Raw genomic sequence first — 27,664 nt, 5'->3', positions numbered from 1 at the left:
TCTCTTGATTAAAGTCATTAGTTTTTATGAAAATGTCCTCGAATTTACATTAATAATCCTTGAAAAATACATAGTCATGTACTGGCAGAAAAAAAGAAAAAAAAACCTGAAAAATTAGACGTTTTTCCTGATTGTTTTCGTTGTGTTGACGGAAGAAACTCAATTAGCTCCCCCCCCCCCCAATTTTGGCTGGATCCGCCCTTAGAATTACTTGTGTTTCTGCTTCTTATTCTCGTCAAGAACATGGACCTTAGTTTTGAGAATTTATATTCAATGTTCATCGTATTCAAGGAAACAAAGTTTATTGAAATAGGTGTTATACCTCTAATATTTGACCACGGAAACAGAGTTTGGGTGACCCGTAGTCAGACATTCGTATGAAAAACACTTCCGACTCCAAAACAAAAGACAGTCTATAAATATTTTTCTTACGTTTTTGAGGCAGGATTTGTTCACTAAAATCATGAATATCACTTGGTCTTGAATATCGCTTCCATGGTTTTTTTTTTAAATAGTATTTCCGTTGAGTTGATTTTCTTCCCGAGTGCAAATGTCGAGATAACCGCTTAAAAGTAGCCTGCGTGCCTCCGAACGTTTACTCGTAAACTTTACGACAGAAAATTCCGGATGCAGCGCAGGCTACTTAAAAGTAGTTCATAACTTAAGTAAGCTTTAGAAGAAATTATGTAGGAAAAGGATACAATAACAGCTCTTTTTCTTGATAAAGAGGAGGTTTAGAAGTATAAAAACCAGTTTAGACTTTGAATCGTCTCTATCTAAGACATCTGAAGCACGGAGGTTGCATGCTTTGATCACGTGATTGGATCACACCACCTCAAAAATTAGAATATCAAATGAGTGCAAATTTGAATGTTTTATTTTCAAGCTTTTTGATCTCGTTTAGTAATGTCCGTTTCGTATTGCCATTAAAATTCCCTCTAAAGCCATAATATTAGAAGTAGAATCATTCTATGTCCAATACTTCTGTGTTATTATTCCATAAGATAATTCGAGCTTCAACCAGACGAGCAAGTAGTACTGTAGCCGGCGTCTGTGATCAGTCCAGCTCGAGAACAATAATCTTGGCCGGTGCAAGAAAAAATCAGTATAAAGATCAATGCAAATTCTACATTCGTTTTGCTGCTGGAATCAATCTACGGCTCTCGTTCTCAAGATCTGGGTTAATGAAGGCAAAATAAAGGTAAAAGTGAAAGTATAATTTTATTACAATGTTTATTATCGATGTACGAATTCTACAAGCACACCTTAGAAATCAATCCAAATATTTGTATCCGTATGCAAATGAGCTTACCGAATGAAACGAATGTATTTACAATTCATCACGGGTGTGGGAAAATACTGGGGGATATTTGAGATAATTTTCAGGGGATAGTCTGACACTTTTTAAATATTTTTTCCATCATCACATGAGCGCAAAAAAACCGGTCCTCGTCTTTACGAGAGGTAGCTGCACATGCGAAAACCAACTAGATAGAAACTCTACAGTACTCGCATACGACGACTCGAACCACATTGGAGAGCGTTCTCACCGCTACGCCACTCGTATACTTCCCTATATATAAACCCTATATGATTTTCAGAGTATTGGTAAGGTTTGTCGAAAATTGTTTAATGAGAAATGGAAGGTGCTCCGTTTTTATGAGTCAGGTATAATATCACACCAGTCAACCTGTGCATAGCACTTGTCCGTGAACCAAAGGGCACAGAGTGGGCACTGGACAAAATAGTATTACCAACAAATCATTAATTATTTTGGTTTGGTTTTCGATTTGGTTTGAAATTTACTTGAAAATAGCTATGAATACAGATATTGAGAAAACGCTAGCACTGAATAGACCTTTCTTTTTTGAATTCGTACAATACAAGGTGTGTATGTATTTTACATGTAAAATACTCAAGGTTACTCAAGGTTAGCCTCAATTCAGTGTCAAAACGGACCATCACTGAACACGTGAATGAATAATGTTCTACACAAAATTGTGGCCAACGACTCGTAGCTACATAGACCGTGAGAGCGAAAGGTCTAATATTTTCAATATAAAAATATTGCCTCTGATTGCCTGAATTGGTCCAAAAATGGATACAAACAATTTTGAAACTAGGTTGAAATAATTTATTTTTCGCGTTTCTTCACTAGTAGGTCAGCCAATAAAAGCACATTGTTTCTGTGTAATAGCTTTTGTTTTCACCTGTTCAAGTCAATCTCACTCTTCTTTCATACTACATAAAGGGGAGGGTCAAGAACTCATCAAATTTCAAGGGGATCGAGGGTCACTTTTTTATGCAGTCAGAAAAAAGGAGGTTACAAATTTTACATTCCTCCGGCCAACACCCCCCACACCGTCACCTCCCCTCCCCTCCTAAAAAAATGAATGCTCTCTTTAAAAAATACGCCCAGGCTAAAAAGGTTGTAGCTAGGGTTATCTTTGCGCTGCTCGCTCGTATGTACCGTTCCTTCGATATTCCCTAAATATAATCCTTGTAATCTGTTTTCAACATAGGACCTTCGCTGTAATGCCTGGAATGAATTGCGACCTGCGATTCAATACCCAAGTAGTTGTGCTTATTCTGTTCAGTTACGTGCTCTTTAGCAGTTGTAGTGCCCCTTATTGGTCCAGGATGTTTGGAGATGCGCAACCCCATGGTATGTATTCCAATTTCACTTTTAAATTGTGCTGAGGTTTTATCTCCACCTGAAAGGATTAGAACTTTGGACAGCAAAGTCTGTTTGAAGGAAAAATAAGAAAAAAGGATAGAACTGTTTTTCGTTTTGAACGCGGAAGTCGTTTTTCTATACGTTATTGATGTTACATATATTTGGGCTACCTGTGCATTTTCTCGGTTCATAGTTCATCGGTTGTTCTGCGCACGTTTGTCGTCTGCGTTTGTAAAAAAGTGGATTTCGATTTTGGCCAAAAATATGCCTTTATTTCGGCCAAGTAATATCAACCAACTGTTAAAAATCAAAGAAATACCTCGATTTAGCTCATTTCGTGGTTGTGGAGCACAAAACTCGTGTTTTTCTGGACGAGTAAACCCATTGCGTAATTTTCCTCGATCAGCACACACCGATACTTCAAGCTCAGGTTTGCCCTTTATACTTCGTTTTTCTAGTAAACTTTGCTAGATATTTGATAAATTTTCAATTTGATTCCACATTTACAAAAAGAATTATGACTATACTTAAATTTCATATAATATATGTCTCGAATAAAAGTTGAAATGCTTTTCGTTCGTACAGTGTAGATAGTGTTCGCTAAATGTTGAGCTTAGTTACTATAAGTTTTATATAAGCTTACTATTTTAAATTTGGCTAAGTTACAGTTCGAATTTGCAACTTAGCTTGCTAGGTTCTATATAACAGAAGGGTACAAATGAATTTGCACAATTTTGTAAGATTATTTACCAAATTTTATAGTGGCTAATAAGATCTACGTGTTCCAGGTTCTTGGAGATTTATCAGTGGATTTAGAAGGTATTGGGTATCACTAAAATGGTTCAGTATTCCTGCCAGTGTTGGTTTTGCTTATATCTGCTATCAACAATATGGACACATTAAGAAGCGAGAGAACAGGAAGATTGCAAGAGGTGATCCTGAAGATTTGATTGCTAATCAATGGCAGGTAAATACACAGTTTCTACTTATCTCATAACAATGATGGTGATGAGATGATATGATAATGATGATAATGATGATGATGATTCAAGTTCACAATTTCACTTTATGTTGATGATGCAGAAAAATTCTTATAGTGCTATTTCTATTGCTATCCAGTAGCACTTTACAAATTGTTCTAATATACAAAAAACATTGGCCTTTCATCAGTGTGAGTCCTATAGGTTGGGTCGCTGGTTCATGTACTGCAGACACCAGTGATTTATCGACGTGATAGTTAATGAATGGTGCTAACTATATGAGGTTTCACATGTGAAACTTGCAAGTTTGTTGTTGCAATTAAAGTCTGACACATAAACTTATAAAAAATAGTTTGATGCATTGTGCTTCGCAGTTGCTCACAAATGATAGTAATGAATTGTGTATTCCATTATGTTTTCAGGTAGCATTATACAGAAAATTCCCAATGAGGGCAGTTTCTCGGCTTTGGGGTCGAGTGAATAATTATGACCTTCCAGTATTTATGCGATGGCCAGTCATTGGGTTGTATTCTTGGGTGTTCTCATGTAATTTAGCTGAAGCAGAGATAGAAGATATAAAAAGCTATCCAAATTTAGGAGCATTTTTTAGACGTCAACTTAAACCTGATGTTAGGCCAGTTGACCATTCAGCTGTTTTGGTAAGTGTTTGACTCTCATGCACTTTCATAATCACATGGATTTTTGGCTTCTGTCAATTAAAGAATACTAGGGCAGACAGTCTGTTATTTGACTGAAGGAAAATGAAAATCTCAGATACAGTAACACCTACAGTAATTATGAACCTTTTTCATGTGAACCATTATTGAGTTATTTCAAAAAAGATTGGTGTACTGGTTTTGTTGCACGTTGCTTGCCGCACCCCAAGTCAAGAATGCACTATGGGTAATGGGAGCACAATCAGCAGAACGTCACATGTTAAATATTATTAAATGTTCCCTACAAACTTTGTCATAAATTTTTTCCAGCATATTTTCTTTGCTGACATTAAACAGGCTGTTTTTACTTATGAATATAGTACATTTCAAGTTTGGAAAGGAGCATGCAACATGCAATAAAAACTTTTTTTAAATAGCTGTATATACATATTCTTTCATATTTTTTTCCTACATGTCAACCTGTTTAAGTCTTATATTATGATTCTAATATACGTGTATTGTATATACTTGTATATATTTCAGACCAGCCCAGCTGATGGCTATATTATGCATCATGGTGAAGTCGTTGGTGATGCTGTAGAGCAAGTCAAAGGAATAACTTATGATTTAACAACATTTCTTGGTCCAAACCATCCTTGCTCCAAAACTGCTATTACAGAACATTCATCAGAGGACAAGAGACACTTTTTCCATTGTGTGTTATACCTAGGACCTGGTGATTACCATTCATTTCATTCCCCTGCCGAGTGGACGGTCAAAACAAGAAGACATTTTCCAGGTTTGTATTAACTTATAATGGAAGGTTTATTTCCTGGAAATAAACCTGGACTTTGGAATTTTTGACTCCTTTCACATTATTATAGCTTTTGGACAGTATTTTACCTTGGGTATAATATTTTTCCATTTCAGACATTTTCTTGAGAATGTGTATTTCCAAAAAATATCCATACCCCCACCCCAGAGGGAATTTGTAAAAGGACCCCAGGAACTTCTAAATTTCTTCCATACAAACTCTGTAATTTTGTTCTTTCTCTGACCCCCTCCCCTCCAGAATTTCCAAATTCCTCAATGGTTGAGGTATGGATATTTTCTAGAACTACATAATAAGATTATCTACTAATGTGCAACAGTTAAATAGAGAAATGATACTCTAGGTAATGACACGTTGTTTGGAATGAGAACAGTCTCTTGTTAAAATGAAATGTTATATTCAAACACCTGATCATTCACCTTTTTCCCCCCTTATTTCAGGAGAACTTTTATCAGTCAGTCCAAGCATTCAAAGAATCATTAAGGGTTTATTCAATTATAATGAACGTGTAGTACTCTCTGGTTCCTGGGAATATGGTTTCTTTGCCTATGCTGCTATTGGTGCAAGCAATGTTGGATCAATCTATGTTGATTTTGATGAGGTAGGAAATATTCATGGCTTCCATTTATGCTTTAATCTGTGTTTTTTTAAAATTTATAATATGTACACTCAACAAAATTACACAATTCTGATTGGACAAGAGGAGTACAATTAAATCCCAAATTGTACTTTGTAGAGTCCCAATTAAGTTGCTCAATTTTTTTTGAGTGTATTATAAACAAAAAATCGCACAATCTTCTCATACGATTCTGAATTTATATGTACTGTAGATACTCGTGATGTTTTGAAAGTTCTCAACTTAGACTCACCTAAAGGCTCGTTCAATTTTGAAAACTTTCAAGACATCACTTGTACCTGTGGATTCCAAAGTGCACTTGAGATGGTGTAATTTCTTATATTTATGTACCAAGTATCCTATATTGTGCCATCTGATTTTCAGTATTACCCCTTTTAATGTATTACGCGAATTTGTTTTATTAAGAAAATTATAACCAAGTCATTGTCTTATCCAGGAACTGAAAACCAATATTTCTGGAAAATATATACCAGGAAGCTTCATAGAGAAATTGCTGTCAACCACAGGAATGGAGGGATTCTCTCTCACAAAAGGACAGAAAATGGGAGGATTTAACTTGGGATCAACTATTGTTCTCATCTTTGAGGCACCAAAGGACTTTAGGTTTAATGTCAAAGCAGGAGACAAGGTTAAATTTGGACAGGCATTGGGCACAGTAGGCGATAAAAATGAATGATACACTCTCTCTTGATTCTTGTGAATGAAGCTGACAAAAACTACCATCCATCTTTTCTAGACCTTGTGTAAAATATTCTTTGGAGCCAATGCCTTTGTTTGTATGTACACACATACAACATGTATGCTTTACCTACATGTATACACTCACTCCCACTTGCGAGTTGTAACCTCTCTTGCATCCAAATCATAGCCCACCTCCAAGACGTGCTTCGCTTGTCATATGTAAAGGTTTCAGTACAAGGCTCTGTGCTTAATTAGTTTTTTTTTCTCCTTTCCTCCATGTAGTCTCACATTGAAAACTTTGTGCGTGACCAGAGAAGCATCTCTAACTGAGAAGTGGGCTATTGGAAACGTTTTTATGAAAGATTCATTCTAACAACAAGGGGATCATTTAACTTTAGGAACTTAATTGTAATGTTACTGTAATGTTACTGTAATGTTTTTCTATTACAGACCATGTGCATTTTATTTTCAATTTTGTCGATAACCTGAAACCACCTCTAAAATGTCAGGTATGGCTAACATGAAAATTGAATAGGAATTAGGTGTCTTGGGCTAGGTGTCAAAAGAATGATATTCTTCACAAGGTGAAAGTCTAATATAAAAAATATATATACAACTAAGGTATATGTGCGTTTGTAACTCAGGTTAAGAATGAATGATAAAAAAAGAGAAAATGACTGGCTAGAGTTTCCTATAAAAAGCATCCTAATAAATGGATGTTCATAAAATATGTTAATACCCATCTAGAAACGTTGACAATCTTTAAAGAAATGTCTGTCTGGTACTCCTAACAGTGCAATTTGAAAGGTGTACATAAAAAAACAACTTGATATTTATATGTATTACATGTAGGTAGGTAATGTTGTAAAATAAAGAAAATATAAGAACAGAGCAAATGTCTTAGCTGTCATTTTCATATTTAATGTAAAACATTTTAATACCAACATTTTTTTCTTCCTTTGAAAACAATTTTTCTATCCATCAATATTTAACGTCTTACTAATATAAAACTAAGGACAGGTTCAGAATGCATGAAAACAAATATTTCAGTTTTGAGTTCTCCATTACTCAGGGGTTACCTTCGAATTATTGTAGAATATTCATGTGTTCAAGTGGAGGCCAGTGTAATTATTCCAAAGGGTATGTATTGCTGGAGTTGTGCATTCTTTACTTTACCAGAGGTGTTTGTGAATTTTTAGACACTGAAATAAGGCTATCCACTGAGTAAATTGCCCAAAAAATGGCAGTATTTTATGACCTTTAGAGATAAGTCACAAAAATTTGTCTGGACTGCCCAGGGCCACGGGGAATTTCATGGGGAATTTCATGGGTTATTTCAAAACCCCTTGGTATTTTGAAACAAACATATTTACAATAGGCTGTGGTTCAAATTTCACAGGTTCATAAAAATCGCTCTAGTGACACACCTATGAACAAACTCTGTATTCATCACGGTTATAACTAAGGTTTATAGCGCTTAACAAATGCTACAACATCAAATTTTCTTTGACAGCCTTTATAGTTCATGTATCGTATCTTGCCAAAAATGGGTCGTTCTTTCCAACCTTGATCATGAATGCCACATATTGACCACATACACCCTGTGGAATGAAAAACACAAGAATGTTAGAAGAAGATGGAAGAAATGTAAATATAAAAGATGGGAGGTATACAGGTGTTATGACTTCAGCCCCTGATTTATTCTATAAATGAATGGAATGAGATGAATGAGATGGGATGACATTGATGGAAAGGGATAAGATTGGAAAACCAAGAGAATGGGTTGGTTGTGTTGGCTCTTCCAAAGTTGAGGGGGAAAACTGGGTTGAGTTTTACTGTTTTGTTTTCTTGAGGGTTGAGTTGGCATTACAGTGACTTCTGGGACCAAGGTGCCGAGTTTTACAAGTTTCGATCACCTTTAGAAAGCCATTGTAACCGGAAGTGCACAATTTGAACTGAGTTTGCAACGGCAAAAAATTAGCGAGTGAGACTTGGAGCAAGTCTAATGGGGGACAGAATATACACACCATCTTGGAAATATTGATGAAGGAAGGATAGATGAATGAAAGAATGAATGTAGGATGGATAAATGGGATGGATTGTGAGAAAAGAAGCAAGGTTGGACAAATGAATGGATGAAAAGATCGATAAGTGGAATTGATGGGATGGATGCATAAATTGATGGGATGGATGGATAAATTGATGGGATGGATGGATAAATTGATGGGATGGATGGATAAATTGATGGGATGGATGGATAAAATGATAGACCTAGAAGGACAGCACATAACATTACCAACATATCCATTAGGATCGATACCATCCAAGGCATACTTGTCGTTAAAATATATCGCATCAGCCAGAGCATCTTCTGGTGACTTGGTCCATTCAAGGATCTTCTTTGCCCAATACATGCGCAAAAAGCCATGTAGTTTGCCTTCACGTACCAACTGTCTCTGGAAGATGTAAATAGAAACCTTTTATAACAATGTTATACAAAGTGTATTACAGTCATTGAATGCTGTTTGAATCAGTTTCCTTTACAGTGCGACTTCTATAACTGTGGCCACCTAGACAGCGAGAACCAATCAAATTGTAGAATGAAAACAATACATTCCAACTTTGGGTAGTCGAGCCAATAAGAAACTAGCAGAAAACAATAGCCTTTCAAGCATAAGGAAATACCAATGGCTATCTAGTTAAATCAAATAGTTCCTTGTAAATGGTTGTTACATTCATGATAATTTGTCTTATCAACCATAGATTTAATACATATGTTCTGAGCTTTCAGCTTACTCGGCCATCCTCAGAGAAATGAAAAACGTTACATATTGACAAAGAAAAACGCGATCAAACTATCTAGTTGTTTACATGATTATAACATCAGGGTCAAATTACAATTCTCGTGCAGTCTATCTTGGTATTGTTTTCTAATTCATTTTATGATTTGATTGGTTCTTGCTGGCTAGGTGGCCCTGGTTATAGTAGTTACACTGTAAATCCCTTTCATTTATATATATTTTTTGTTTATATTATATCCCCCTCCCCCCGCCCGTTATATAAAATGTGTGACTGAAAACTTGAAAATTTGTTCTAAGTCATAGCAGTTTCAGCAGGCACAAAAACGAAAGTAAAATATGTTACTTCTAAGGGACTACACATAGAGTAGTTTCTGAGTTGGAAGACTGTACAAGTATTTTTGTGTATTTACAAGTTCTGAAACAACACCTTTTTGGTAGCCCAACAAGATAGCATCTTGGAAATACTGTATGTCCCCTAAATGCAGTGCAAGCTCCACCCAGTTTAATTTCAACAACCTTGCTAAAAAAAAACCTTGCAGGGGCGGACCCAGGAATTTTAGAAGGGGGGGTGACTATTACAAAGGTTTTACCAGGAATGCAAGGAAGGGGGGGGGGTCAAGTGTTACTAATGATGTACTGAGAAATTTGAGCAAAAGGGGGTAACTGTTACTTAAAGTATACTGAGAAATTTGAGCAAAAGGGGAGTGAATAGTCACCCCCTTTACCACTCCTGGATCCACCCGTGCAAATGTTATGGCTTATTTACCTGAGCAGCATTCCACAGGTCATCATAAGTCTTGGCTGTCTCAAGGGTTTCTCTGTCATACAGAGGCTCTCTCTTATCCCCAGCATGGTCTTCAAGGGTCTTCTTAGCCCAGTCATTTGTCCCATCAATAGAGTCATAATTGTCATTGTAGTAGCAAAAGTTTTCTGAAAGTTCTCTGCGAACCACACTCTCTTCAATGAAGCTTTCTACAGATTCTTTGTACTTGCCCCTGAACTCCCTAATTTTGAGGATTGTCCTTTGATTACTTATCTGACCTGGGGAAAAAAGAAGAGGATGGTTGGTTGGTTGGTTGGATGGATGAATTAAATGAATGAATGGATTAACGGATGGGTGAATGTATGAGTGAGTGAGTGACAAAAAAAAAGTTCAACAATGAATGCTTGTGATTTTACGATAGCCAGATAGCTAGAGCTCCTTGAGGGGGTTAACTAGATATTATAATTTTGTGAATAGCGCTGTAAAAAATGTTTCAAAGTGAAGCAGAATGATATTTTAGTGTGTACCTAATAGTGTAAGACAATGTAGAAATAGGATGGGTTGGTGGGGTGGGGAACTTAGGTGGCGCCCTAGCTAAGTGCTATCATTAGGCCTAGGGTGTATAATACATTTTCAGCATATTTGAACATTATTGTTATTATCATTTTTGCAAATAGATAACAATTTCGTTCTTTAACGCTTTTCAAAACAGGCCTCACTCACCAAATGAGTACCCTATGGCCCAGTGGTTAAAAGGCTTGATTGTTGCTTTGGATGTTGTGTGTTCAGAAAATGGGCCAGCATCACTAACTAAAGATTTTTTTTCAAAAAACGTGTTCAAGATTTCATTCCATACTTTTAAGTAAGAAAAAAGTTTACCTGTATTGAACCAAGGTGACAGGTTACTAATAGCTTTCTTTGTTGGGTCATTCCTTGATGTAGCAAAATGCTTTAATCTCTGTGCACAAAACTCCTCCAGCATCTTCAGACCTGCTTTAGTTCCTGGTTCAGCCCAGTCAACCTCTTTCACAGCGTCATCTACATCAATGAAATCATAGGCTGCCTTCCAGTCTGTTTCCTAAATTGAGAAAACATTTTAAAATTGTGGAATCATAAACCTCTTTTTGTTAAACATTACCTTGAATGCAAGGCTAACAGCACCAGTTGATTTGGAACAAATGTTGTGCAAAAGTTTGACTTGTGTTACATGTTTTACAGCCAAACTAGCTCAAGCGTGAACACGTAGAGGTCATTAATGACTTTATTTTTGGATTCTTGATTTCATTATTTGATTCGAACATTCATTAATGAAAACGAATCTTCAAAGCCTGGCATATACAAAAGCCAAGCATATATGCAACTGAAATGCAAAAACAACTTTTTGTGCAAAGAATATGTAATATTAATGACTTACCTTCTGTTTGCGCTATAACGAGAGCCTACAAGCCAAGTTAATCGAATTTTCAAATTATTATTATTTTTTGAATATTGAAGATTCGCTTTCAATAGTGAATGTTCGAATCGAATAATGAAATCAAGAATCCAAAAATAAAGTCATTAATGACCTCTACGTGTTCATGCTTGAGGTGGTTTGACTGTAAAAATCAGCAAGTCGTATCACAAAGAAATCATGTTTTCAAATGGTTCTGTGTAACAACATCTTTGACTGATATCGTAACATGGTAATATAACTTATTTATGATAATCTGATATTGTAACGTGGTAACTTATCTATTATGATCTGACCTTGGCCTTGACCTTGGGTACATGAGGGTGTTTGATAACTGGTGGAAATTCTGTCAAGAATGACTGTAGAACCTTGTGGATTTTGGGACGGATTGTTCGAGCACCATATTCAAGCTTTGGAGAGGCTTCCCAACATGGAACGATATTGTGAGCATCAACCTATGTCGGCAGAGCAATGGTGTTTTTAAAAATAGTTAGGAATTTATAATTTATAAGTTTTTTTTACAGTGACTCGATACTGTATCCAGTTAAGGGTTTATTGCTTGGTTTCACTCAGTTGATAAAAGTCTTTAAACCTCATTATCTACTCCAAATGGTGGTCAAACATTGACTATGATCATGTGCTGTCAACCAGAAAACATGCTGATAAAAACTTGTGACTCAGCTGATAAACATTCCACACAAGGTAGCTAGGAAATGATGTCAAGAGAACCAAGCTGTTTGTATGTGAGTATGTAGATTGAATACTTAAATTTATGTTCCTTTTTTCTGGGGGGAGAGGGGGGAGTGTTGTGTAGAACAGAGCAAAAATAAAGGAATTAAGCCTTACTCTTTTTGGTGCAATGTTTTTCCATTTCAAACCATGTGTCTTTCCTTTGAAAATAAGATTCTTTATTTGAGTCATATCCCTATTCAAGTGTCTTCTTGTTGAAACTGGCATTAATCAAAGAGTTAATACTCTTTATTATGACATGTGGTCTGTACGTAATGGGGAAACATTGCACTAATAAGACACATAAGGGTGTATTGCAGATGTTTCAAGCTGGAAAGTCTGTCATTGTCTCATGTTTTATAGTACCTGGCATACTGGTATGCTCTTTGGTAAGGCCTTGATAAGTTTGTCTACCCACTGCATGGGCCTTCTCAGTGGACAGAAGTCACACACCACACCACCAAAGTTAAATTCCTTTATCAATTCTGGTAACACTATATCTGGTTCACCAAGACAAAGATGAAAACTAATATCGAGCTCAGATAATTCCTGAAAAAAAGGAAGTTTTGTGTTCAAATAACATTGTACTGATAATAGTGATTAATGTACCAAACATTAACAAAAACACTCTTTAGTAATTACTAGTTGTTGGGTTACCTGTGTAAGTGCCTGCCTTAGGTCAGCGGAATCTCACGTTTTGTAACGACGGCCATGTTTGTGTAAGCACATGGTTTACTTGAATAAAGCCTACTTTCACGGCTTAATCGTGTATATTCTTCACTACAATTTATTCAAGTAACCAAAAATGGATAAAGTTTTACGTCCTGAACGTTTCGGCGTCGATCCAAGTGATACTGGAGCATCCAAAGCGTGGATACACTGGAAACGAACTTTCGAGAATTTTCTCTCAGTGCTGCCCGATGAAGGTCTCAATAAATTCGGAGTGTTAACCAATTTCGTTTCACCTGCAGTCTTTGAGTACATCGAAGGATATCCAAGCTACGAATCCGCTATGCAATCGCTTCAAAATGTTTACGTTAGACCGACTAACGAAATTTACGCGAGACACGTTCTTGCAACTCGACGACAACAGCCTGGAGAGACACTGGACCAGTATTTACAAGCTCTAAAGGTGCTCAGCAAGGAATGTAATTTCCAATCTGTTACGGCTGCTAAATACTGTGAAGAGAACGTCCGGGATGCCTTCATTACTGGGTTGCAATCAAATCAAATTCGTCAGCGGCTTTTGGAGAATAAAACTCTTGATCTAAAGACAATGTTCGATCAAGCTAGAGCTCTTGATTCTGCCATGCGAAGTTCTGAAAGCTACGCAGTTTCTCAGCCATTCAATGCTGCAGCCGTAGGTGTGTCACCTGAAACCACATCGCCAGCGTCATCTCAACCTGACCCCAATCTCTTAGCTTCAACACTGACGACCGGTGGTCCCAAATGTTTCTTCTGTGGAAATACTAAGCATCCCCGTGCCAAATGCCCAGCTCGTGATGCTGTGTGCCATAAATGTCAGAAGAAGGGGCATTTTGCACAAGTCTGTCGAGGGAAACCGTCAAAGCCTGGTGACGTCTCTGCGGCCCTCTGGCCACCATCACTTGCCTCAGTTGGGACCCCGCAAGCTCTTAAGGCCTCATCTGCTACTGTCATAGTCAATTCAGGATGGAATGTGAAGGCGCTCTTTGATAGTGGTAGCAGCGAAAGCTATATTCACCCAAGTTTAGTAGAAGCAGCTGCTATTCCTGTTAATCCTTCTTCTAGTACAGTGTCCATGGCGGCATCAGCATTATGTACAAAAACCGAGGGATTCTGCACCGTCAACCTTAACTACCAAGGACACAGCTATGAGGAATTTCGCCTGTCAATAATGCCCGGCCTATGCTCTGATCTCATTTTGGGACTTGACTTCCAGTCTCAACATGACCACGTCACGTTTGAGTATGGTGGAACAAAGCCACCCCTATCTGTCTGCGGCCTAACTACGTTAAACATCGACCCGCCCTCACCCTTTGCAAACCTTACATCAGATTGTCATCCAGTTGCTGCTAAATCCAGACGCTACAGTGCAGAAGATCTCACATTCATCAGTGGAGAAGTGGATCGATTGCAAAAGGAAGGCATCATTGAACCCAGTCAGTCTCCGTGGCGAGCCCAAGTAGTTGTAACTAAAGACGAGAACCACAAGAAACGTCTGGCTATAGATTACTCACAGACCATCAACCGATTCACACAGCTTGATGCATTCCCATTGCCAAGAATCAGTGACACTATCAACGAAATCGCTCAGTTTAGAGTTTTCAGTACCCTTGACCTGCAAAGTGCCTACCACCAGATACCGTTGAAAAACGAAGACAAGCCTTACACTGCCTTTGAAGCTAAGGGCAGACTCTATCAGTTTACCCGGTTACCTTTTGGAGTAACCAACGGGGTAGCATGCTTCCAAAGAGAAATGATGAGACTAGTCGAAGACCATAATCTGAAAGGAGTATTTCCCTACCTGGATAACATAACTATCTGTGGAAAGGATCAGTCTGATCATGACATCAACTTGAAATCCTTCATGGATGCTGCACGAAATGCCAATCTTAAGTTCAACGATAGCAAGAGTGTCTTCTCCACGCGCCGTCTTCCTTTACTTGGTTACGTCATTGAAGAAGGTACCATTAGTCCTGATCCTGAAAGGTTACGGCCCTTGAAAGAGCTTCCTCTGCCACACAATTCAAGATCCCTCAACAGATGTCTTGGACTTTTCTCCTATTACTCACAATGGGTACCAAATTTCTCTGATCGAATAAAGCCCATCACAAGCTGTAAATCCTTTCCATTGCCTCAGGAAGCCAAAGAGGCATTTCAAGGAATAAAGAAGATCATCGCAGAAGCCATTGTTTCAGCCATAGATGAAAGTATCCCCTTTGAAGTTGAGACAGATGCTTCGGAAGTAGCACTGGCAGCCACTCTCAACCAGAATGGGAGACCAGTGGCCTTCTTTTCGCGTACTTTGCAAGGAAGTGAGCTAAAGCACTCTGCTGTCGAGAAGGAGGCTCAAGCTATCGTTGAATCTGTAAGACACTGGAGACATTTTCTCACCGGTCGCCACTTCGCTCTAAAAACTGACCAACAATCAGTTTCTTACATGTTTAACCAACGACAGAAAGGGAAGATCAAGAATGACAAGATAATGCGTTGGAGAATCGAGCTCAGTTGTTACAGCTTTGACATAGTCTACAGACCCGGTAAAGAGAATATGGCACCAGACACCTTGTCCCGAGCCAGCTGTGCTACGACTACTCATGATTCCCTCTACAAGCTTCATGAATCACTATGTCATCCAGGCGTTACCAGACTCTGGCATTATGTTCGAACGAAAAACTTACCGTTTTCACTAGAAGAAGTCAAGAAAACAGTAAGCGCCTGCCCTGTCTGCTGTGAGTGTAAGCCCAAGTTCTACCGGCCAGAAGAAGTCATCCCATCGATAGGCTTAATCTTTAGGAAGGGGTGAATGTACTGATAATAGTGATTAATGTACCAAACATTAACAAAAACACTCTTTAGTAATTACTAGTTGTTGGGTTACCTGTGTAAGTGCCTGCCTTAGGTCAGCGGAATCTCACGTTTTGTAACGACGGCCATGTTTGTGTAAGCACATGGTTTACTTGAATAAAGCCTACTTTCACGGCTTAATCGTGTATATTCTTCACTACAAACATTCACGGTGACAAAAATGTCTTATAGCTTAAAATAACAGCTGGTTATCGGACAATGTCCACCCAGAATTGGAACTTGTAGGGTCAAATTTTTGCTTTGCCAGTCATTATGACCATGATTCAGAAACAAGGTATCACCAAGTAAAAACTAATTTGGCCAGTTATCATGAGCAGTGGCCCTGATAGACGCATGCACTTTTATATTGTTTTTTAAAGGTCCAAAAAAAAGTTTTTTAAAAGTTATTTTTTAGAAGAGCTAAGCCAAAATCCTCTCTGTAAAGTGCTTTTGAACAAGGTTTTTGGAAATAGCACTAAAAAATAAATAAAGTATTATTATCATCATCATCATTATGATCATAAGTATCATTGTCTCGTTCCCTCTTATTCTCACAGTTAAATTTGGAAAGAGCAAGTTGAATTTGCAGAGTATACTTCTAATTTAAGTTCTCCATTGCTCAAGTGTTAGCCTCGGTAAGATGTAATATTTTCTTTAGTATTAGTAGTTATAGCCTGCAGTAATGAGGTGAACAAATATGCCTGCAAATAACAACTAAAATTCCTTTAGAATTCAACAGGTTTTTCTCTCAGTGTTGAATTCAGGCTAACAGCTGAGCAGTAGGGAACTTGAAACTGGACTATTGACTAAGATCCCAGAGGTGAATGTACTACCACTGTACGACCCTTGATTCCCATACTGAGTGACATACATCTCCACATACCTTTTCAACATGTTCGAGGCCCTTCAACATAAATCCATATTTCCTTATGGCAGCATCAAGGAATGTTTTTGGGAGACAAAAGCAGACGTGTAGTGGTACTTGTTGCTTCAGTGCTAATCTCTGAGCATAGAGCAAGGCCCAATTATCTGTTCATAGTTGGTCCAAAAAATATAATTATTGTTAAACATACATATAATGATATATATATACCTATATTGAGATGAAAGAACTCAAATGGTTATAATGGTCTTTACATCTGGAACCATACATTTGTACTAAGAGCGCACATAATCCTAACCCCTCTCCCCCCAAAAAAAGAAGTTGTGGAAAAATGAACCTAAAAGTGGAAAGAACACCCTTGATATTTGAAAACTATTTATTGTTTTCATGAATTCAACAAAGTGGTTAGTGGATGTCAATCAAGGTGTTTCCATGACATACCATAGAAACATGTAAGAAACTTTGAGACAATATCATGACAACACTAGGGCAGTTTTATGACTGTGAAAAGCTCCTGGCATTAACGCTGTCTTGACATGGCAAGGGATATGCCAGACCGCATTGCTTGAGAGTTCTCTCCCAAATCAATGAAGTACCTGGAACGATATGCTTAAACATGGTGCAGACACGATCATGGCACTGTCAGACCAATCACATTGCAGGAGAAAAAAATCAGCCAATTAAAATTCTAAAATGCCTCACGGTCACAGCATGTCACGTTTATTGCAATGAGCTTCACTGTCATACAAAAACTGCTTTATGATTGACGTTCACCAAAACATCTCTTTAAAGGCCCGTTCACACTATCAGATTTTGCAGTGTGACTCTCGCCGCAACCGAGTTGCATGCTAAATTCACCCGTGTAAATGTCCTGCGATTCTGGCGGCAATTCTCATGTAATAATCTCAGGGAATTTGAAGATGGTCAAAATTATTGCGGCGATTTTTCACAGAAAGTACCAAGATCTTCTCTCTCCACCCCAGTGGAATTTTGCACTGTTTTGTAAACATGGAGGTGGAGACGAGGAAGATATTCTTCCTAGAAGTAATCCCACTTTTTAAAATATGAAGTATCTGTTGTTTGAGAGACTTCCAAAAAGAAGAAAATTGCTCTCAGGCTTTGATTAGATGCTGGAGAAATAATGAAATCGAAGAAATTGAAAAAAAATTTTTTTATGCAACACTTGTTGACCCTAGTCTAGACAAAGTCGACTATATCGAGTTTAGACATATCTAAACTGCAGAAAATGACCACTAGTTCATCGAATACTATCCTCACGAAAATGAAGTATGCTTTAAGTACACATTGAGTATGCTTTTATCAAATGAAGTATGTTGTAACAAGTTCATAGCATTGGGAATAGCCCATGCTTTCATAGATCTTCTGGAGAGGATTACTATTACAATGAGAGATAATATCTGGGGGTATTTGTATCGCTTGGTGCGACGACAGACAAGTAGACAGCCAAAGTACATCAGCCCAAGAAGTAGGCGTTTGATAGCTGATATCAGCATCCAGATTATGATGCAAGAGGCGACTGCTTTGATCACCACTCTGGGATTCATCAACGTCTTCCAGTTTGTGTACAGCACGTCTAAACCCTTTACTGATTATGAACTTGTTTTTAGCTTCTTTATTCGAGTTGGGCTAGGGTTGTCCATTGACTTGGTTTTTAATGTCATTTCTCTCTTGATCCAAACTCGTGTCATGAATATAGCAGTCAACAGGGTTTGAAAGAAGAAATGGCGTTACCATTTGCTCGTCAACACTGTTCTTCTTTTTGTGTCTGTTCTTTATTTTAGTGACCATTTATTTGGTATAGTGAAAAGTAAGTACAAAGACAGAACTATTTCTCACTGGAATTGTTTGTTTCCAAGCTTTCTTTAAAAAATTAATATACTTTTTATGGCATTAATAACATTGCTAAGGAATTCTTTGGGTAAAACATTCATTTTGTTATTTTGGTTAAGTTAAAGAAAGCAGAAAGTCTCGTTTCTGTAAAACTAGCTTCCAAGCACTGAATTTGCCAAGAAATTAAACCAATCACATTCTGATTTAGGAATGTTAATGCAACAAATATGTATATTATTGGACTCCTTAAATTTCTTAAGAAACAGTACCTAAGATAGAAGAGCAATCCTATAATTCTCTCGAAAGTGTTGCGACATTTTTTATAATTTACTTATTCAAATCTGAAGATCTCAAAATAGTTTTCAGAAGTTCTAATGTTCCAAAACAGACAATTTTAAATAAATTTTCGAAAACTACATTTTTTAAGCTTTCAGAAGATGCTTATTTTTATGGAAAAATATTGTAAAATCCGTGCAAAATTTGAGGTAACATCCAGGGCCCAAATCCCCTCCTGATATCTTTATGTACTATATGTGCGTCAGTAATAGCAATGATCAAGAATACGATCCCAACTAAGATGCATGATGTTAGAATATTCCTCGAATACTCTTGAAAATATAGGTTTTATAGATTTTTTATCTTACCTAGAATTTTATTCTAATTCCCAGTTTTTTTCCCTAACCCAGGCGCATTAAAAGAAGGTTATATAACGAACATGAACGATAGACAAACACCTCTTTCACGGCCATCGGCATCGATAAAGCCGTAATTAGCGTCGTTTGAGGCTGCTTATTTTAGAGCTCTCCTGCTTTTTGCTTTTATTTCTCTACCTCGAGAACAATTACATACGGTGATCGTGCTTTCAGTGTTGCAGCACCGAAATTGTGGAATACACTGCCCGATAATGTCAAGTCTTGCTGTACTGTAAATAGCTTGAAAACAAAACTAAAAACTCATCTTTTTAAAAAGGCTTTTCATAGTTAATTGCCACTCAAAAAACTTTTAAATCAAAATAAGTTTTTTTCATTCTAATGTTGTTGTTTTTTTTTTTTTTTGTTTTTTGTTTTTGCTTGTTTTTGTAGAGTCTGCATTCTGAGCTTTATTATTATTATTATTATTATTATTGTTGTTGTTGTTGTTGTTGTTATTGTTATTATTATTATTATTATTATTACATGTTTATTTCAACTTCAGACATTTTTGCTCCATGAATACAGAATATTGCGGGCATGAATAGTCTAAGCAAATATCTGCATGACTGGTTTTACAAAGATGTATACAAATTTAACAATTGTACAGACGTTTCACAATCTCACAGTTCTGTGAAATAACCCATTATTATTATCATTATTATTATTATTATTATTATTATTTTGGCGGATCATAAATGCATGTTTGGCGATTACATGACTAAAGACTTTTCGAAATAAAGTCACTTGAATAATTATTTCTCTTTAACTCTAGTCTTTAAACAGAAGAAAAAACATAAATACACAAACCTTTAATGCAAAAAAGTCATTTTCCATGAGATATCAAGAATTTAGAATTCACAACATTTAACGCTTGTTTTAAGACTACCGAGCCTCAAAACTCCCAAAATACGCCCTATCAGTTAACTCACCAGTTAGCCCGCCTTTCGTTCGTGTTTCTTTCAAAGTGACCAACTGGTTTTCGATGAGAACTATCCAGTTGACTAAAATCGATGTCTACAGTGTCCTGTACTGAGATTTTTCTCGCTACACTTGCAAGTTGTTCGTTATGACTAATTTGCATCAGATCTAGCAGTTTGATACATCAGTCTGCCTAGATAGGATATATGTAGCAGGCTCAACCACTTGCTGACGTCCGACCTAAACATAATGGAGTGACTAATAATCAATGTATTTTTTTGAGTATTTTTGCCTTGTCAATAGGCCGTTTGCATGATGGCATCATTTGACTCCAACTACCAAAATGCTTAGTGAATTTTCTTTCTTATTCAAAGAAAAGTAAGTATTACTAATATTTCACGGATATGCTGTTTGCACTCTAATGCAAGTGACAGGGTTCATGCTACTCCTTGAAATCCTTGAAAAGCCCTGGAATTCAAAACCCATTTTTAAGTGCACTCGAAAAGCCCTTGTAAAGAGCAAAGTTGCTGGATACTCCTGGAATACTCCTTGAAAATGCAACAGTCCATTATTTTACATCGATGACATGGAGCCTGAAAATAACGTATTGTTCCTATGCATTGTTAGGAAGAAATTCACAAACAAAATTGACCCTTGATAATCATAATTTTGGACCTTGAAAAGTCCTTAAAAAGCCCTTGAATTTTGTGTCGGAGACGTTAGCACGAACCCTGAAGTGATCTATCTGTTTTTCTCCTTTTAGTTGACATTGACATTTTGCGTTACTGGGTATTGATGGTTTTCAACCATTCCAAAGAGAATTGAATAACTAAAGACACGGCGGCCATGTTGGAGGATACAACAAAAGAGACTACTGACGAATCTTTTGTTAGGTTCCTCAAACATGGCCGCCGTGAAAACCGTCAATAGTTTCCTCATAGCAATTGCAACGTCCTTTCAATTTCTGGATTGGCAGCTTACTCGGTTCTATTTCTGGATCAGTCCTATTGTCGATATCTCTTATCTATTTTTGGCTGCTATACAATAAACGTCTAAGATAGAAACGAGTACAAAATGTGATAAAATAAACGCATTAAGGTGGAAGGAATTTGAATAGACATGATTTATAAAAGAAATGTGAAAATTAACTGAACTTTGAGATCATTTACTATCAGGATTTTTTTATGAAGCAAAAAATAAAAATTTCCTTAATTGGTATCGACTCTAGTTGCCGAGTTACAATAAGATCTTTCGGGTAAAAAAATCACTTTCGAAAGTTCAACACTTGAAAATCGAAAACAAAATTCAAGTGTTTAGTTGACACAAATCTGATCTGACAAGATGTCGACAGACATCTTTTCTTCATGCATTGCATATCTGATCGAAAATTGTACTGGTGTTATATTAATTAAACAATTTGAAGGCACGTCGATGCAATCATCTGAGTTGCGAGAGGCCTTGATTGACAGCCAAGTTTATGAGCATTCCAATGAATTGGAGGAGTTCATCAGATTTGACCCCAGCGACACCATATTCCAAGAATTTGACCCTCCAGAACACCTAGAATCCGATCCTAAAGGATGGAAAAAAAGCTTGCCAACGTTAAAGAAATCTCTTTGGGAGTGTCTTAAAAGTGTGCTTCTTATTCAAACAGTGGCTGGTAGTCTCATCGGCTTGCTTGCTGTTGGTTTCGTATTCCTCAACTTCGTCACTGTAGAATGGTGTAACGAAGACACCCCACACTGGAACAGAATGCCAATAAAAGTCCAACGTCTTCGAGTTACAGCAGAGTCTATTGAAGGTTTTTTTATCCAAATGTGGGACTTCTTTTGTATATTGCTCCTGTTTCCTTTGCCTTTGGTCAACAACCTTCATCTTTTGACGTTAAACTTGTTGGGGTCATTCATTGACATAACTTTCAAGCTTTTCTTACAGTTGTATGGTATCTACAGGATTCATTGGATGTCATTTCCTCTAAACGTATTGTTTTGCCTGCTAATACTTATCAATAACTATCTTTTAGCCCGCCACTTTTGTCCTCATTCTTTCAAGAACCGTGTAAGAATAGACTTTATCCTTTCTGCACAGTTCCTTCTAGGAATTCCAGTAGCACTTTTCTTGGTTTATAAACTGTTTCCATTATACGTTGGGCAAGTGGCTCAAACGAAACTCATCCTGGCTGGACTATGTCCTCTGATTTCAGCCTTCCCTAAGGTAGTGTGTCGGTTTTGTGCTCAGAGCTTAAAAGGTATCATCCATCCTGGAACAGCTCATGTTCTCGTTGCCGTGATCTATGGAGCTTCTGCAGTTGTGTTTCGTGTGATGCAAGCAGAACTGACGAGCCTCGGTCTCTTTATAGCTCTGGGAATAGCCCATGCCGTCATGGATCTTCTAGAGAGGATTACTATTACAATGAGAGATCATATCTGGGAGCATTTGTATCGCTTGGTTCGAAGACAGAGAAGTAGACGACCAAAGTACATCAGCCCAAGAAGCAGGCGTTTTATTGCAGATGTGAGCATCCAGATCATGATGCAAGAGGCCACTGCTATGATCACTGCATTAGGATTCATCAATATTTACCAATTTTTATACAGTGATTCCAAACCTTTCTCTAATTATCACCTTATAGCTGACTTCTTTATCCGTGCAGCCATTGGCTTATTCATTGACTTGGTTTTTAATGTCATTTCTCTCTTCATCCAAACTCGTGTCATGAATGTTGCGGTCAACAGAGTTTGGAAGAAGAAATGGCGTTACCACATGTTAGTCAACATGCTGCTTATTTCTGTTTCGGTTCTATATTTCAGTGGCCATATGTACGAGATAGTCAGGAGTAAGTATGAAAAAACTGGAGCTAGGGTATCGCCATATTCATCGAATTGTTCCTTTCCCAGCTTCTTTTGAATTCAAGTCTTAGCTTTATATGTTACATATATTTGCCATTGAATTTTACTCACGGATCAAGACTTGACAAATACTTGAGACTAAGTTTCAATACAGTTCAAAGAATGAAATGGCTATTTCGACCTATAAAGCCATTTTAAAAAGTTTAAGTGAAGTAAGCGAGTGTTCGTGGCTGAGATAATGAATCAATGTCTTCGCATTAGTTCTGACATCTAATAGGCCCTTTACAGTTAACGGTCACGTGTCTGTACTGGTGAGCAAATGAATTTTTCATTTTATTTTAAATTGGTGATTCTTTTTAGCTACTTGTAAAGAACTGAATGAAACGATGTGTATCCAGTGTGTTACGAAATGCAGTTTTATTACGATCTCTCGAAACAGGTTGTAGAAAGTGTGTTTGCTCACCAGTATATTTCACCTATGGGAATCAAAATGTTCATTCATTTGCTCTCAGTGAATTAATCAGCACGTGATTGCTTAGCTGCAAAGGGCCTATTGGACCAGCAACCATCCCCGAGATAGTTTAGGATTCAATATCAAGTGAATATACTCACTAGCTGCAAAATATCTTAAAACTTAGACATTTTGAATAGATGATAATATATGTAAATTGATGCTATTTGGATAGTGGCCAAGTGAATTGTAGGTTTTCATATTATGATCTTAGGATTCAACTTCAATATTAACAATATTCTTTTGAAAGTGGTTCAGAATAATTTGTATATACATTAATGTAAGTAAGATTTACAAGTTTGACTGAATTTGAAATGTAAATATTGGTATATGTTTTCTAATCATGAATGATATTTTCCCCAAAATATAGTCAATATGTCATTTTCGATGAAAATGAAAGATAAACAAAAGTTTAATCTTCTTACGGGCAAACAAATAGCTTTCTCATTCGTGGAATTTAGTATTTGGAAGTCTGTTTGTTTTCTTTTTTTTGATTGGTTTAATATGAAATAATTTTCGGCCTTTTTATTTTTCATTTAGTAATAGTGAGGTACTTTCCCCACTTAAAGCAAAGATTACCTATAAGCGAAAAATTGTGAATTTACGTCACTGTTCAAAAAAACAATATATACCCCAAGATCTATTAACTTGAAAGCAAGGTCGATGTTCAGTCTTCACAGATATAAGCCGTTAGTAACAAATAAGGGAGATGATTACAGTCATCGTTTCTGCAATTGCTTATCTGGTCGAAAGCTGCACAGGTGTAGTTTTAGAAGAACGATTGGAGAACACTTCAATACAAGAATTCGAGTCATTGTGTGTGTGGGATGCTTCAGCACAATTGGAAGATTTCACCAAATTTGATCCCAAGGACGCAATATTCCAAGAATTCGATCCACCAAGACAACTCGAAGACGATCCTCAAGCATGGAAAAAAAGCTTGCCAACTTTCTTGAAGTCTTTCTGGGAGTGTCTCAAAACTGTTCTGCTTATCCAAACAGTGGCTGGTTGTCTTATCGGCTTGTTTGCAGTAGGAATATATTTTTTTAACTTACTCACTTTAGAATTGTGTAACGAAGAGACCCCACACTGGAATAAAATGCCAATACAGGTTCAGCGCCTTCGAATTACGACAGCAGCTATTGAAGGAATTTTTGTCCAAATGTGGGATTTCTTTTGTATCATATTGATTTTTCCGCTCTCGTTAATCAAAGATCTTCATTTACTCACTCTCAATCTGTTGGCAGGTTTCATAAAGCTGGCGTACAGGCTATTCTTACAGTTGTATGGGATCTACAAGATCTCTTGGATGGCTTACCCCTTGAATGCATTATTTTGCATTGTAGTACTTATTAATAATTTTCTTTTAGCCCGACATTTTTCGCCACATTCTTTAGGAAGAGCCATCAGAATAGACTTTATTCTGTCCGCCCAGTTTCTTCTTGGAATGCCTGTGACATTTTTTATTCTTTATGAATTATTTCCACTTTACGTTAGTCAAGAAGAACACATAAAGATCGTCATAGCAGGAATCTCTCCCTTTGCTTCAGTTATTCCCAAAGTCATTTGTCGTCTTGGAGCTCAGAGTTTGAATGCAATTATCCACCCTGGAACAGCTCATGTTCTTGTAACAGTTATGTATGGAGCTTGTACTTTACTAAAACCACGACAGCACGCTCAAGTCGCAGTGAAATTGCCGCGAGATTCGCAAACTGTTTACATTATTGTGCAACTCGGTCGTGGCGAGAATCGCGCGATGAATCGCACTGCAAAATTTGCTAGTTAAACGGGCCTCCCTCAGTTCCTATGAAAGAACATACAAGAAATATCTCCCATTTATCTGAAACGTTGTTTTTAAAAGACAAAAACAAAGCAAACTGCAAAGGAAAAAGTAAGTGTACCCAGTTAGTCTTAATAGCTAACTCTATTTACACTTAATAAAATTTTTGTGTATTACTATTCAAAGGAATATTCAAAGATATGTTGTCCATACAATCAGGAAGCTTTGCGGCCAACCTGATTATTGGAATCAGAAATCAGGAATTGTACAAGAATTATTTTAGATTCCTGTTTCAGAAATTAGAAAACTTACTTTTCAGCACTGTCTAGGTATATTGCATAGGCGAAAATACAAGTTTGAAGGAGAGAATCTAGGATTTTGGATTTCCGTTTCCCGAATCAGAAATCGCATTTCTGTTTTCTGAATCACGAATCAGAAATAACAATCTTGCTGACATACGACAAAACACCACGTGTAGGGGAGGGGTGACCACTCGAAAATGCTCTTACTTCCGGTATCATTATCTGCGCTCTATCACCCCACCCCTAGTCCAATAGTTGTAGCTGTTGTTGAACTTCCGTTAAGATTACCAACCACGTGAAAAAGTTATACTTTTTGTTAGGATAATTCTCTTTAAAATACCTTTCCACGTCCCGTAAGAATCCTCCAGCATCGAGAATCTTTCTTATTTCGTCTTGGACATTGAGGGAATCTATTAAGCTCATTTTTTTTCGTAATCACTGACAGAACAACTGAGATCTTTTTAGCTAAGTTTGAATTTATCAGTTTGGCACAATTTTACAGTAATATACTACCCAGGGGATCACGGTTCAATAATTTGATAATAATAATAATTTTATTCTAGCGCATTACATAATATCTCAATTCTCTTACAATATAGAATAAATCAATAAATAGTGAATAAATGAATAAATATATATATATATACACTGCAATAATAATAATAATAATAATAATAATAATAATAAGCTATCAAAATATAATTTTTAATTAAATATTAATATAATTATTTATGCGTCAAATAGGAATGTCTTAAGTTTTCCTTTAAAAGATTTAGTGGATGGAGTGTTCCTTATGGATAGCGGCAGATCGTTCAATGTTTGTCTAAGCGGAAGATCAACAACAGCTACAACTATTGGACTAGGGGTGGGGTGATAGAGCGCAGGTGAATGATACCGGAAGTAAGAGCATTTTCGAGTGGTCACCCCTCCCCTACACGTGGTGTTTTGTCGTATGTCAGTGAGATTGTGATTTCTGATTCATGATTTAGAAAACAGAAATGCGATTTCTGATTCGGGAAACGGAAATCCAAAATCCTAGATTCTCTCCTTCAAACTTGTATTTTCGCCTATGCAATATACCTAGGCAGTGCCGAAAAGTAAGTTTTCTGATTTCTGAAACAGGAATCTAAAATAACACTTGTACAATTCCTGATTTCTGATTCCAATAATCGGGTTGGCCGCAAAGCATCCTGATTCATACCTTGAACTCGTTGATCCCGCCACATCCAATAAACAATTCCCTTACAATCATCATTCACCTCGGTGACTTTTGACAAAAGACGAACTCGCTTCTTGTTGAACTTGAAGTCCAAGACCGACTCACAAACAGCCTTTCTCTTCTTATGGTATCTTCGTAGTATATCGTCGTCGTCAGCTGAATCGTCCAGTTTGTGTTCTTTCTTGGCTTTCTTGTTCGGGGGTTCAGTCATTGTTTTGATCGCGTTTGAAGGATTGCTCTCGTATGATTTAGATAAAAAACGCAATAGAACCGATGATTTCCAAGACGATCTCGGTTTTCTCGTGTATAATGCTTTGTTTGGAAGGTTAAATAAATGAAGAACTCTTTTAAATTCGGTGTAAAGTGCAAGAATGACAGGTCTGTTTACCCGGACTGAACACATGGAACAGATCGTGACTCGTGATTACATAACATGATGATCACGTTTTCCCGCGCTTTGGGTAATTCCGCTGACCTATTGTTGACAACCGGAAAATGAAATTATGCTAAAAACATTAGAAGGAGGAGAGGGGGAGGGGGGAGGGGGGCTCGAAGGCCCCCAGCCATTACCCTTAGGTCTCTTCCTTGACGGTTCTTTATTCGAGGGTTTTTCAGCGGTCCTCGAGTTCTCAGGTCCCCCCTCCTCAAAAATCGATATAAAATCCTATTCCATAATGGATTCAAAGAGCCCGTGTTTTAAAGTGCTTATAAGCCTTTACACAATATTTTCAGAATTGATTCTTTAAATAGTGAACATTTGATTGTGAAAATAATTCGTCATTTGAATGTTGGGTCTTTAAGATACGAAGGTTTATATTTCCAATATGTTAATGACTATGACGTAACTTTAATAACTGTGCGATGAACTATGCATTGAACATGAATAAACTGGTTTTCCTCCCTC

The 27,664-nt window shown here is 37.1% G+C and overlaps 4 protein-coding genes across 6 annotated transcripts; 3 read left to right on the top strand and 1 right to left on the bottom strand.

Annotated features, from left to right (window-relative positions):
- Positions 1-885: 885 nt before the first annotated feature.
- LOC116293407 (phosphatidylserine decarboxylase proenzyme, mitochondrial) lies at positions 886-7,359 on the top strand. Of its 2 annotated transcripts, XM_031700831.2 has the most exons (7): positions 886-1,201; positions 2,523-2,665; positions 3,466-3,644; positions 4,080-4,316; positions 4,857-5,112; positions 5,586-5,746; positions 6,219-7,359. In XM_031700831.2, the coding sequence occupies exons 2-7, from the start codon at positions 2,536-2,538 to the stop codon at positions 6,456-6,458; spliced, it is 1,203 nt and encodes a 400-aa protein (XP_031556691.2). In that variant the 5' UTR covers positions 886-1,201; positions 2,523-2,535; the 3' UTR covers positions 6,459-7,359. The 2 variants fall into 2 exon arrangements, with proteins under 2 accessions (XP_031556691.2, XP_031556690.2); XM_031700830.2 differs by lacking the exons at positions 886-1,201; positions 2,523-2,665 and adding an exon at positions 2,892-3,107.
- On the bottom strand, positions 6,924-27,196 carry LOC116293406 (deoxyribodipyrimidine photo-lyase). Of its 2 annotated transcripts, XM_089037093.1 has the most exons (9): positions 26,743-27,196; positions 16,639-16,784; positions 12,573-12,755; positions 11,774-11,932; positions 10,907-11,105; positions 10,751-10,837; positions 10,031-10,305; positions 8,760-8,919; positions 6,924-8,064 (listed from the first exon to the last, which is right to left on the bottom strand). In XM_089037093.1, exons 1-9 carry the CDS (start codon positions 27,161-27,163, stop codon positions 7,925-7,927), a joined length of 1,770 nt encoding a protein of 589 aa, XP_088893219.1. In that variant the 5' UTR covers positions 27,164-27,196; the 3' UTR covers positions 6,924-7,924. The 2 variants fall into 2 exon arrangements, with proteins under 2 accessions (XP_088893219.1, XP_088893220.1); XM_089037094.1 differs by lacking the exon at positions 10,751-10,837.
- LOC148907096 (uncharacterized) lies at positions 21,441-23,006 on the top strand. The gene has a single exon (XM_089036401.1). It carries the CDS (start codon positions 21,441-21,443, stop codon positions 23,004-23,006), a length of 1,566 nt encoding a protein of 521 aa, XP_088892527.1.
- On the top strand, positions 23,978-25,340 carry LOC148907095 (uncharacterized). Its single transcript, XM_089037099.1, has one exon. It carries the CDS (start codon positions 24,169-24,171, stop codon positions 25,243-25,245), a length of 1,077 nt encoding a protein of 358 aa, XP_088893225.1. The 5' UTR covers positions 23,978-24,168; the 3' UTR covers positions 25,246-25,340.
- Positions 27,197-27,664: the final 468 nt, after the last annotated feature.

This window comes from Actinia tenebrosa, unplaced genomic scaffold (genome assembly GCF_029948245.1).
Source record: "Actinia tenebrosa isolate PJP-AT-01 unplaced genomic scaffold, QUT_ActTen_1.0 PGA_scaffold4__44_contigs__length_22323623, whole genome shotgun sequence".
Lineage (NCBI taxonomy): Eukaryota > Metazoa > Cnidaria > Anthozoa > Actiniaria > Actiniidae > Actinia > Actinia tenebrosa.
Note: the sequence above shows the minus strand (reverse complement) of the source record. Positions and strands in the feature narration are given on the sequence as shown.

What these genes read in the sequence shown, in the direction of transcription:
- LOC116293407 (XM_031700830.2), top strand. Translation starts at nt 2,942, where the DNA reads ATGCCTTTATTTCGGCCAAGTAATATCAACCAACTGTTAAAAATCAAA. An exon ending in CACCGATACTTCAAGCTCAG is followed by an intron (nt 3,108 to 3,465) that starts GTTTGCCCTTTA and finishes TACGTGTTCCAG; the next exon opens with GTTCTTGGAGATTTATCAGT. An exon ending in TGATTGCTAATCAATGGCAG is followed by an intron (nt 3,645 to 4,079) that starts GTAAATACACAG and finishes TTATGTTTTCAG; the next exon opens with GTAGCATTATACAGAAAATT.
- LOC148907096 (XM_089036401.1), top strand. Translation starts at nt 21,441, where the DNA reads ATGTCGACAGACATCTTTTCTTCATGCATTGCATATCTGATCGAAAAT.
- LOC148907095 (XM_089037099.1), top strand. Translation starts at nt 24,169, where the DNA reads ATGATTACAGTCATCGTTTCTGCAATTGCTTATCTGGTCGAAAGCTGC.
- LOC116293406 (XM_089037093.1), bottom strand. Translation starts at nt 27,163, where the DNA reads ATGTGTTCAGTCCGGGTAAACAGACCTGTCATTCTTGCACTTTACACC. An exon ending in AGAGCATACCAGTATGCCAG is followed by an intron (nt 11,933 to 12,572) that starts GTACTATAAAAC and finishes CTGCCGACATAG; the next exon opens with GTTGATGCTCACAATATCGT. An exon ending in ACCTGTGGAATGCTGCTCAG is followed by an intron (nt 8,920 to 10,030) that starts GTAAATAAGCCA and finishes TACATCTTCCAG; the next exon opens with AGACAGTTGGTACGTGAAGG.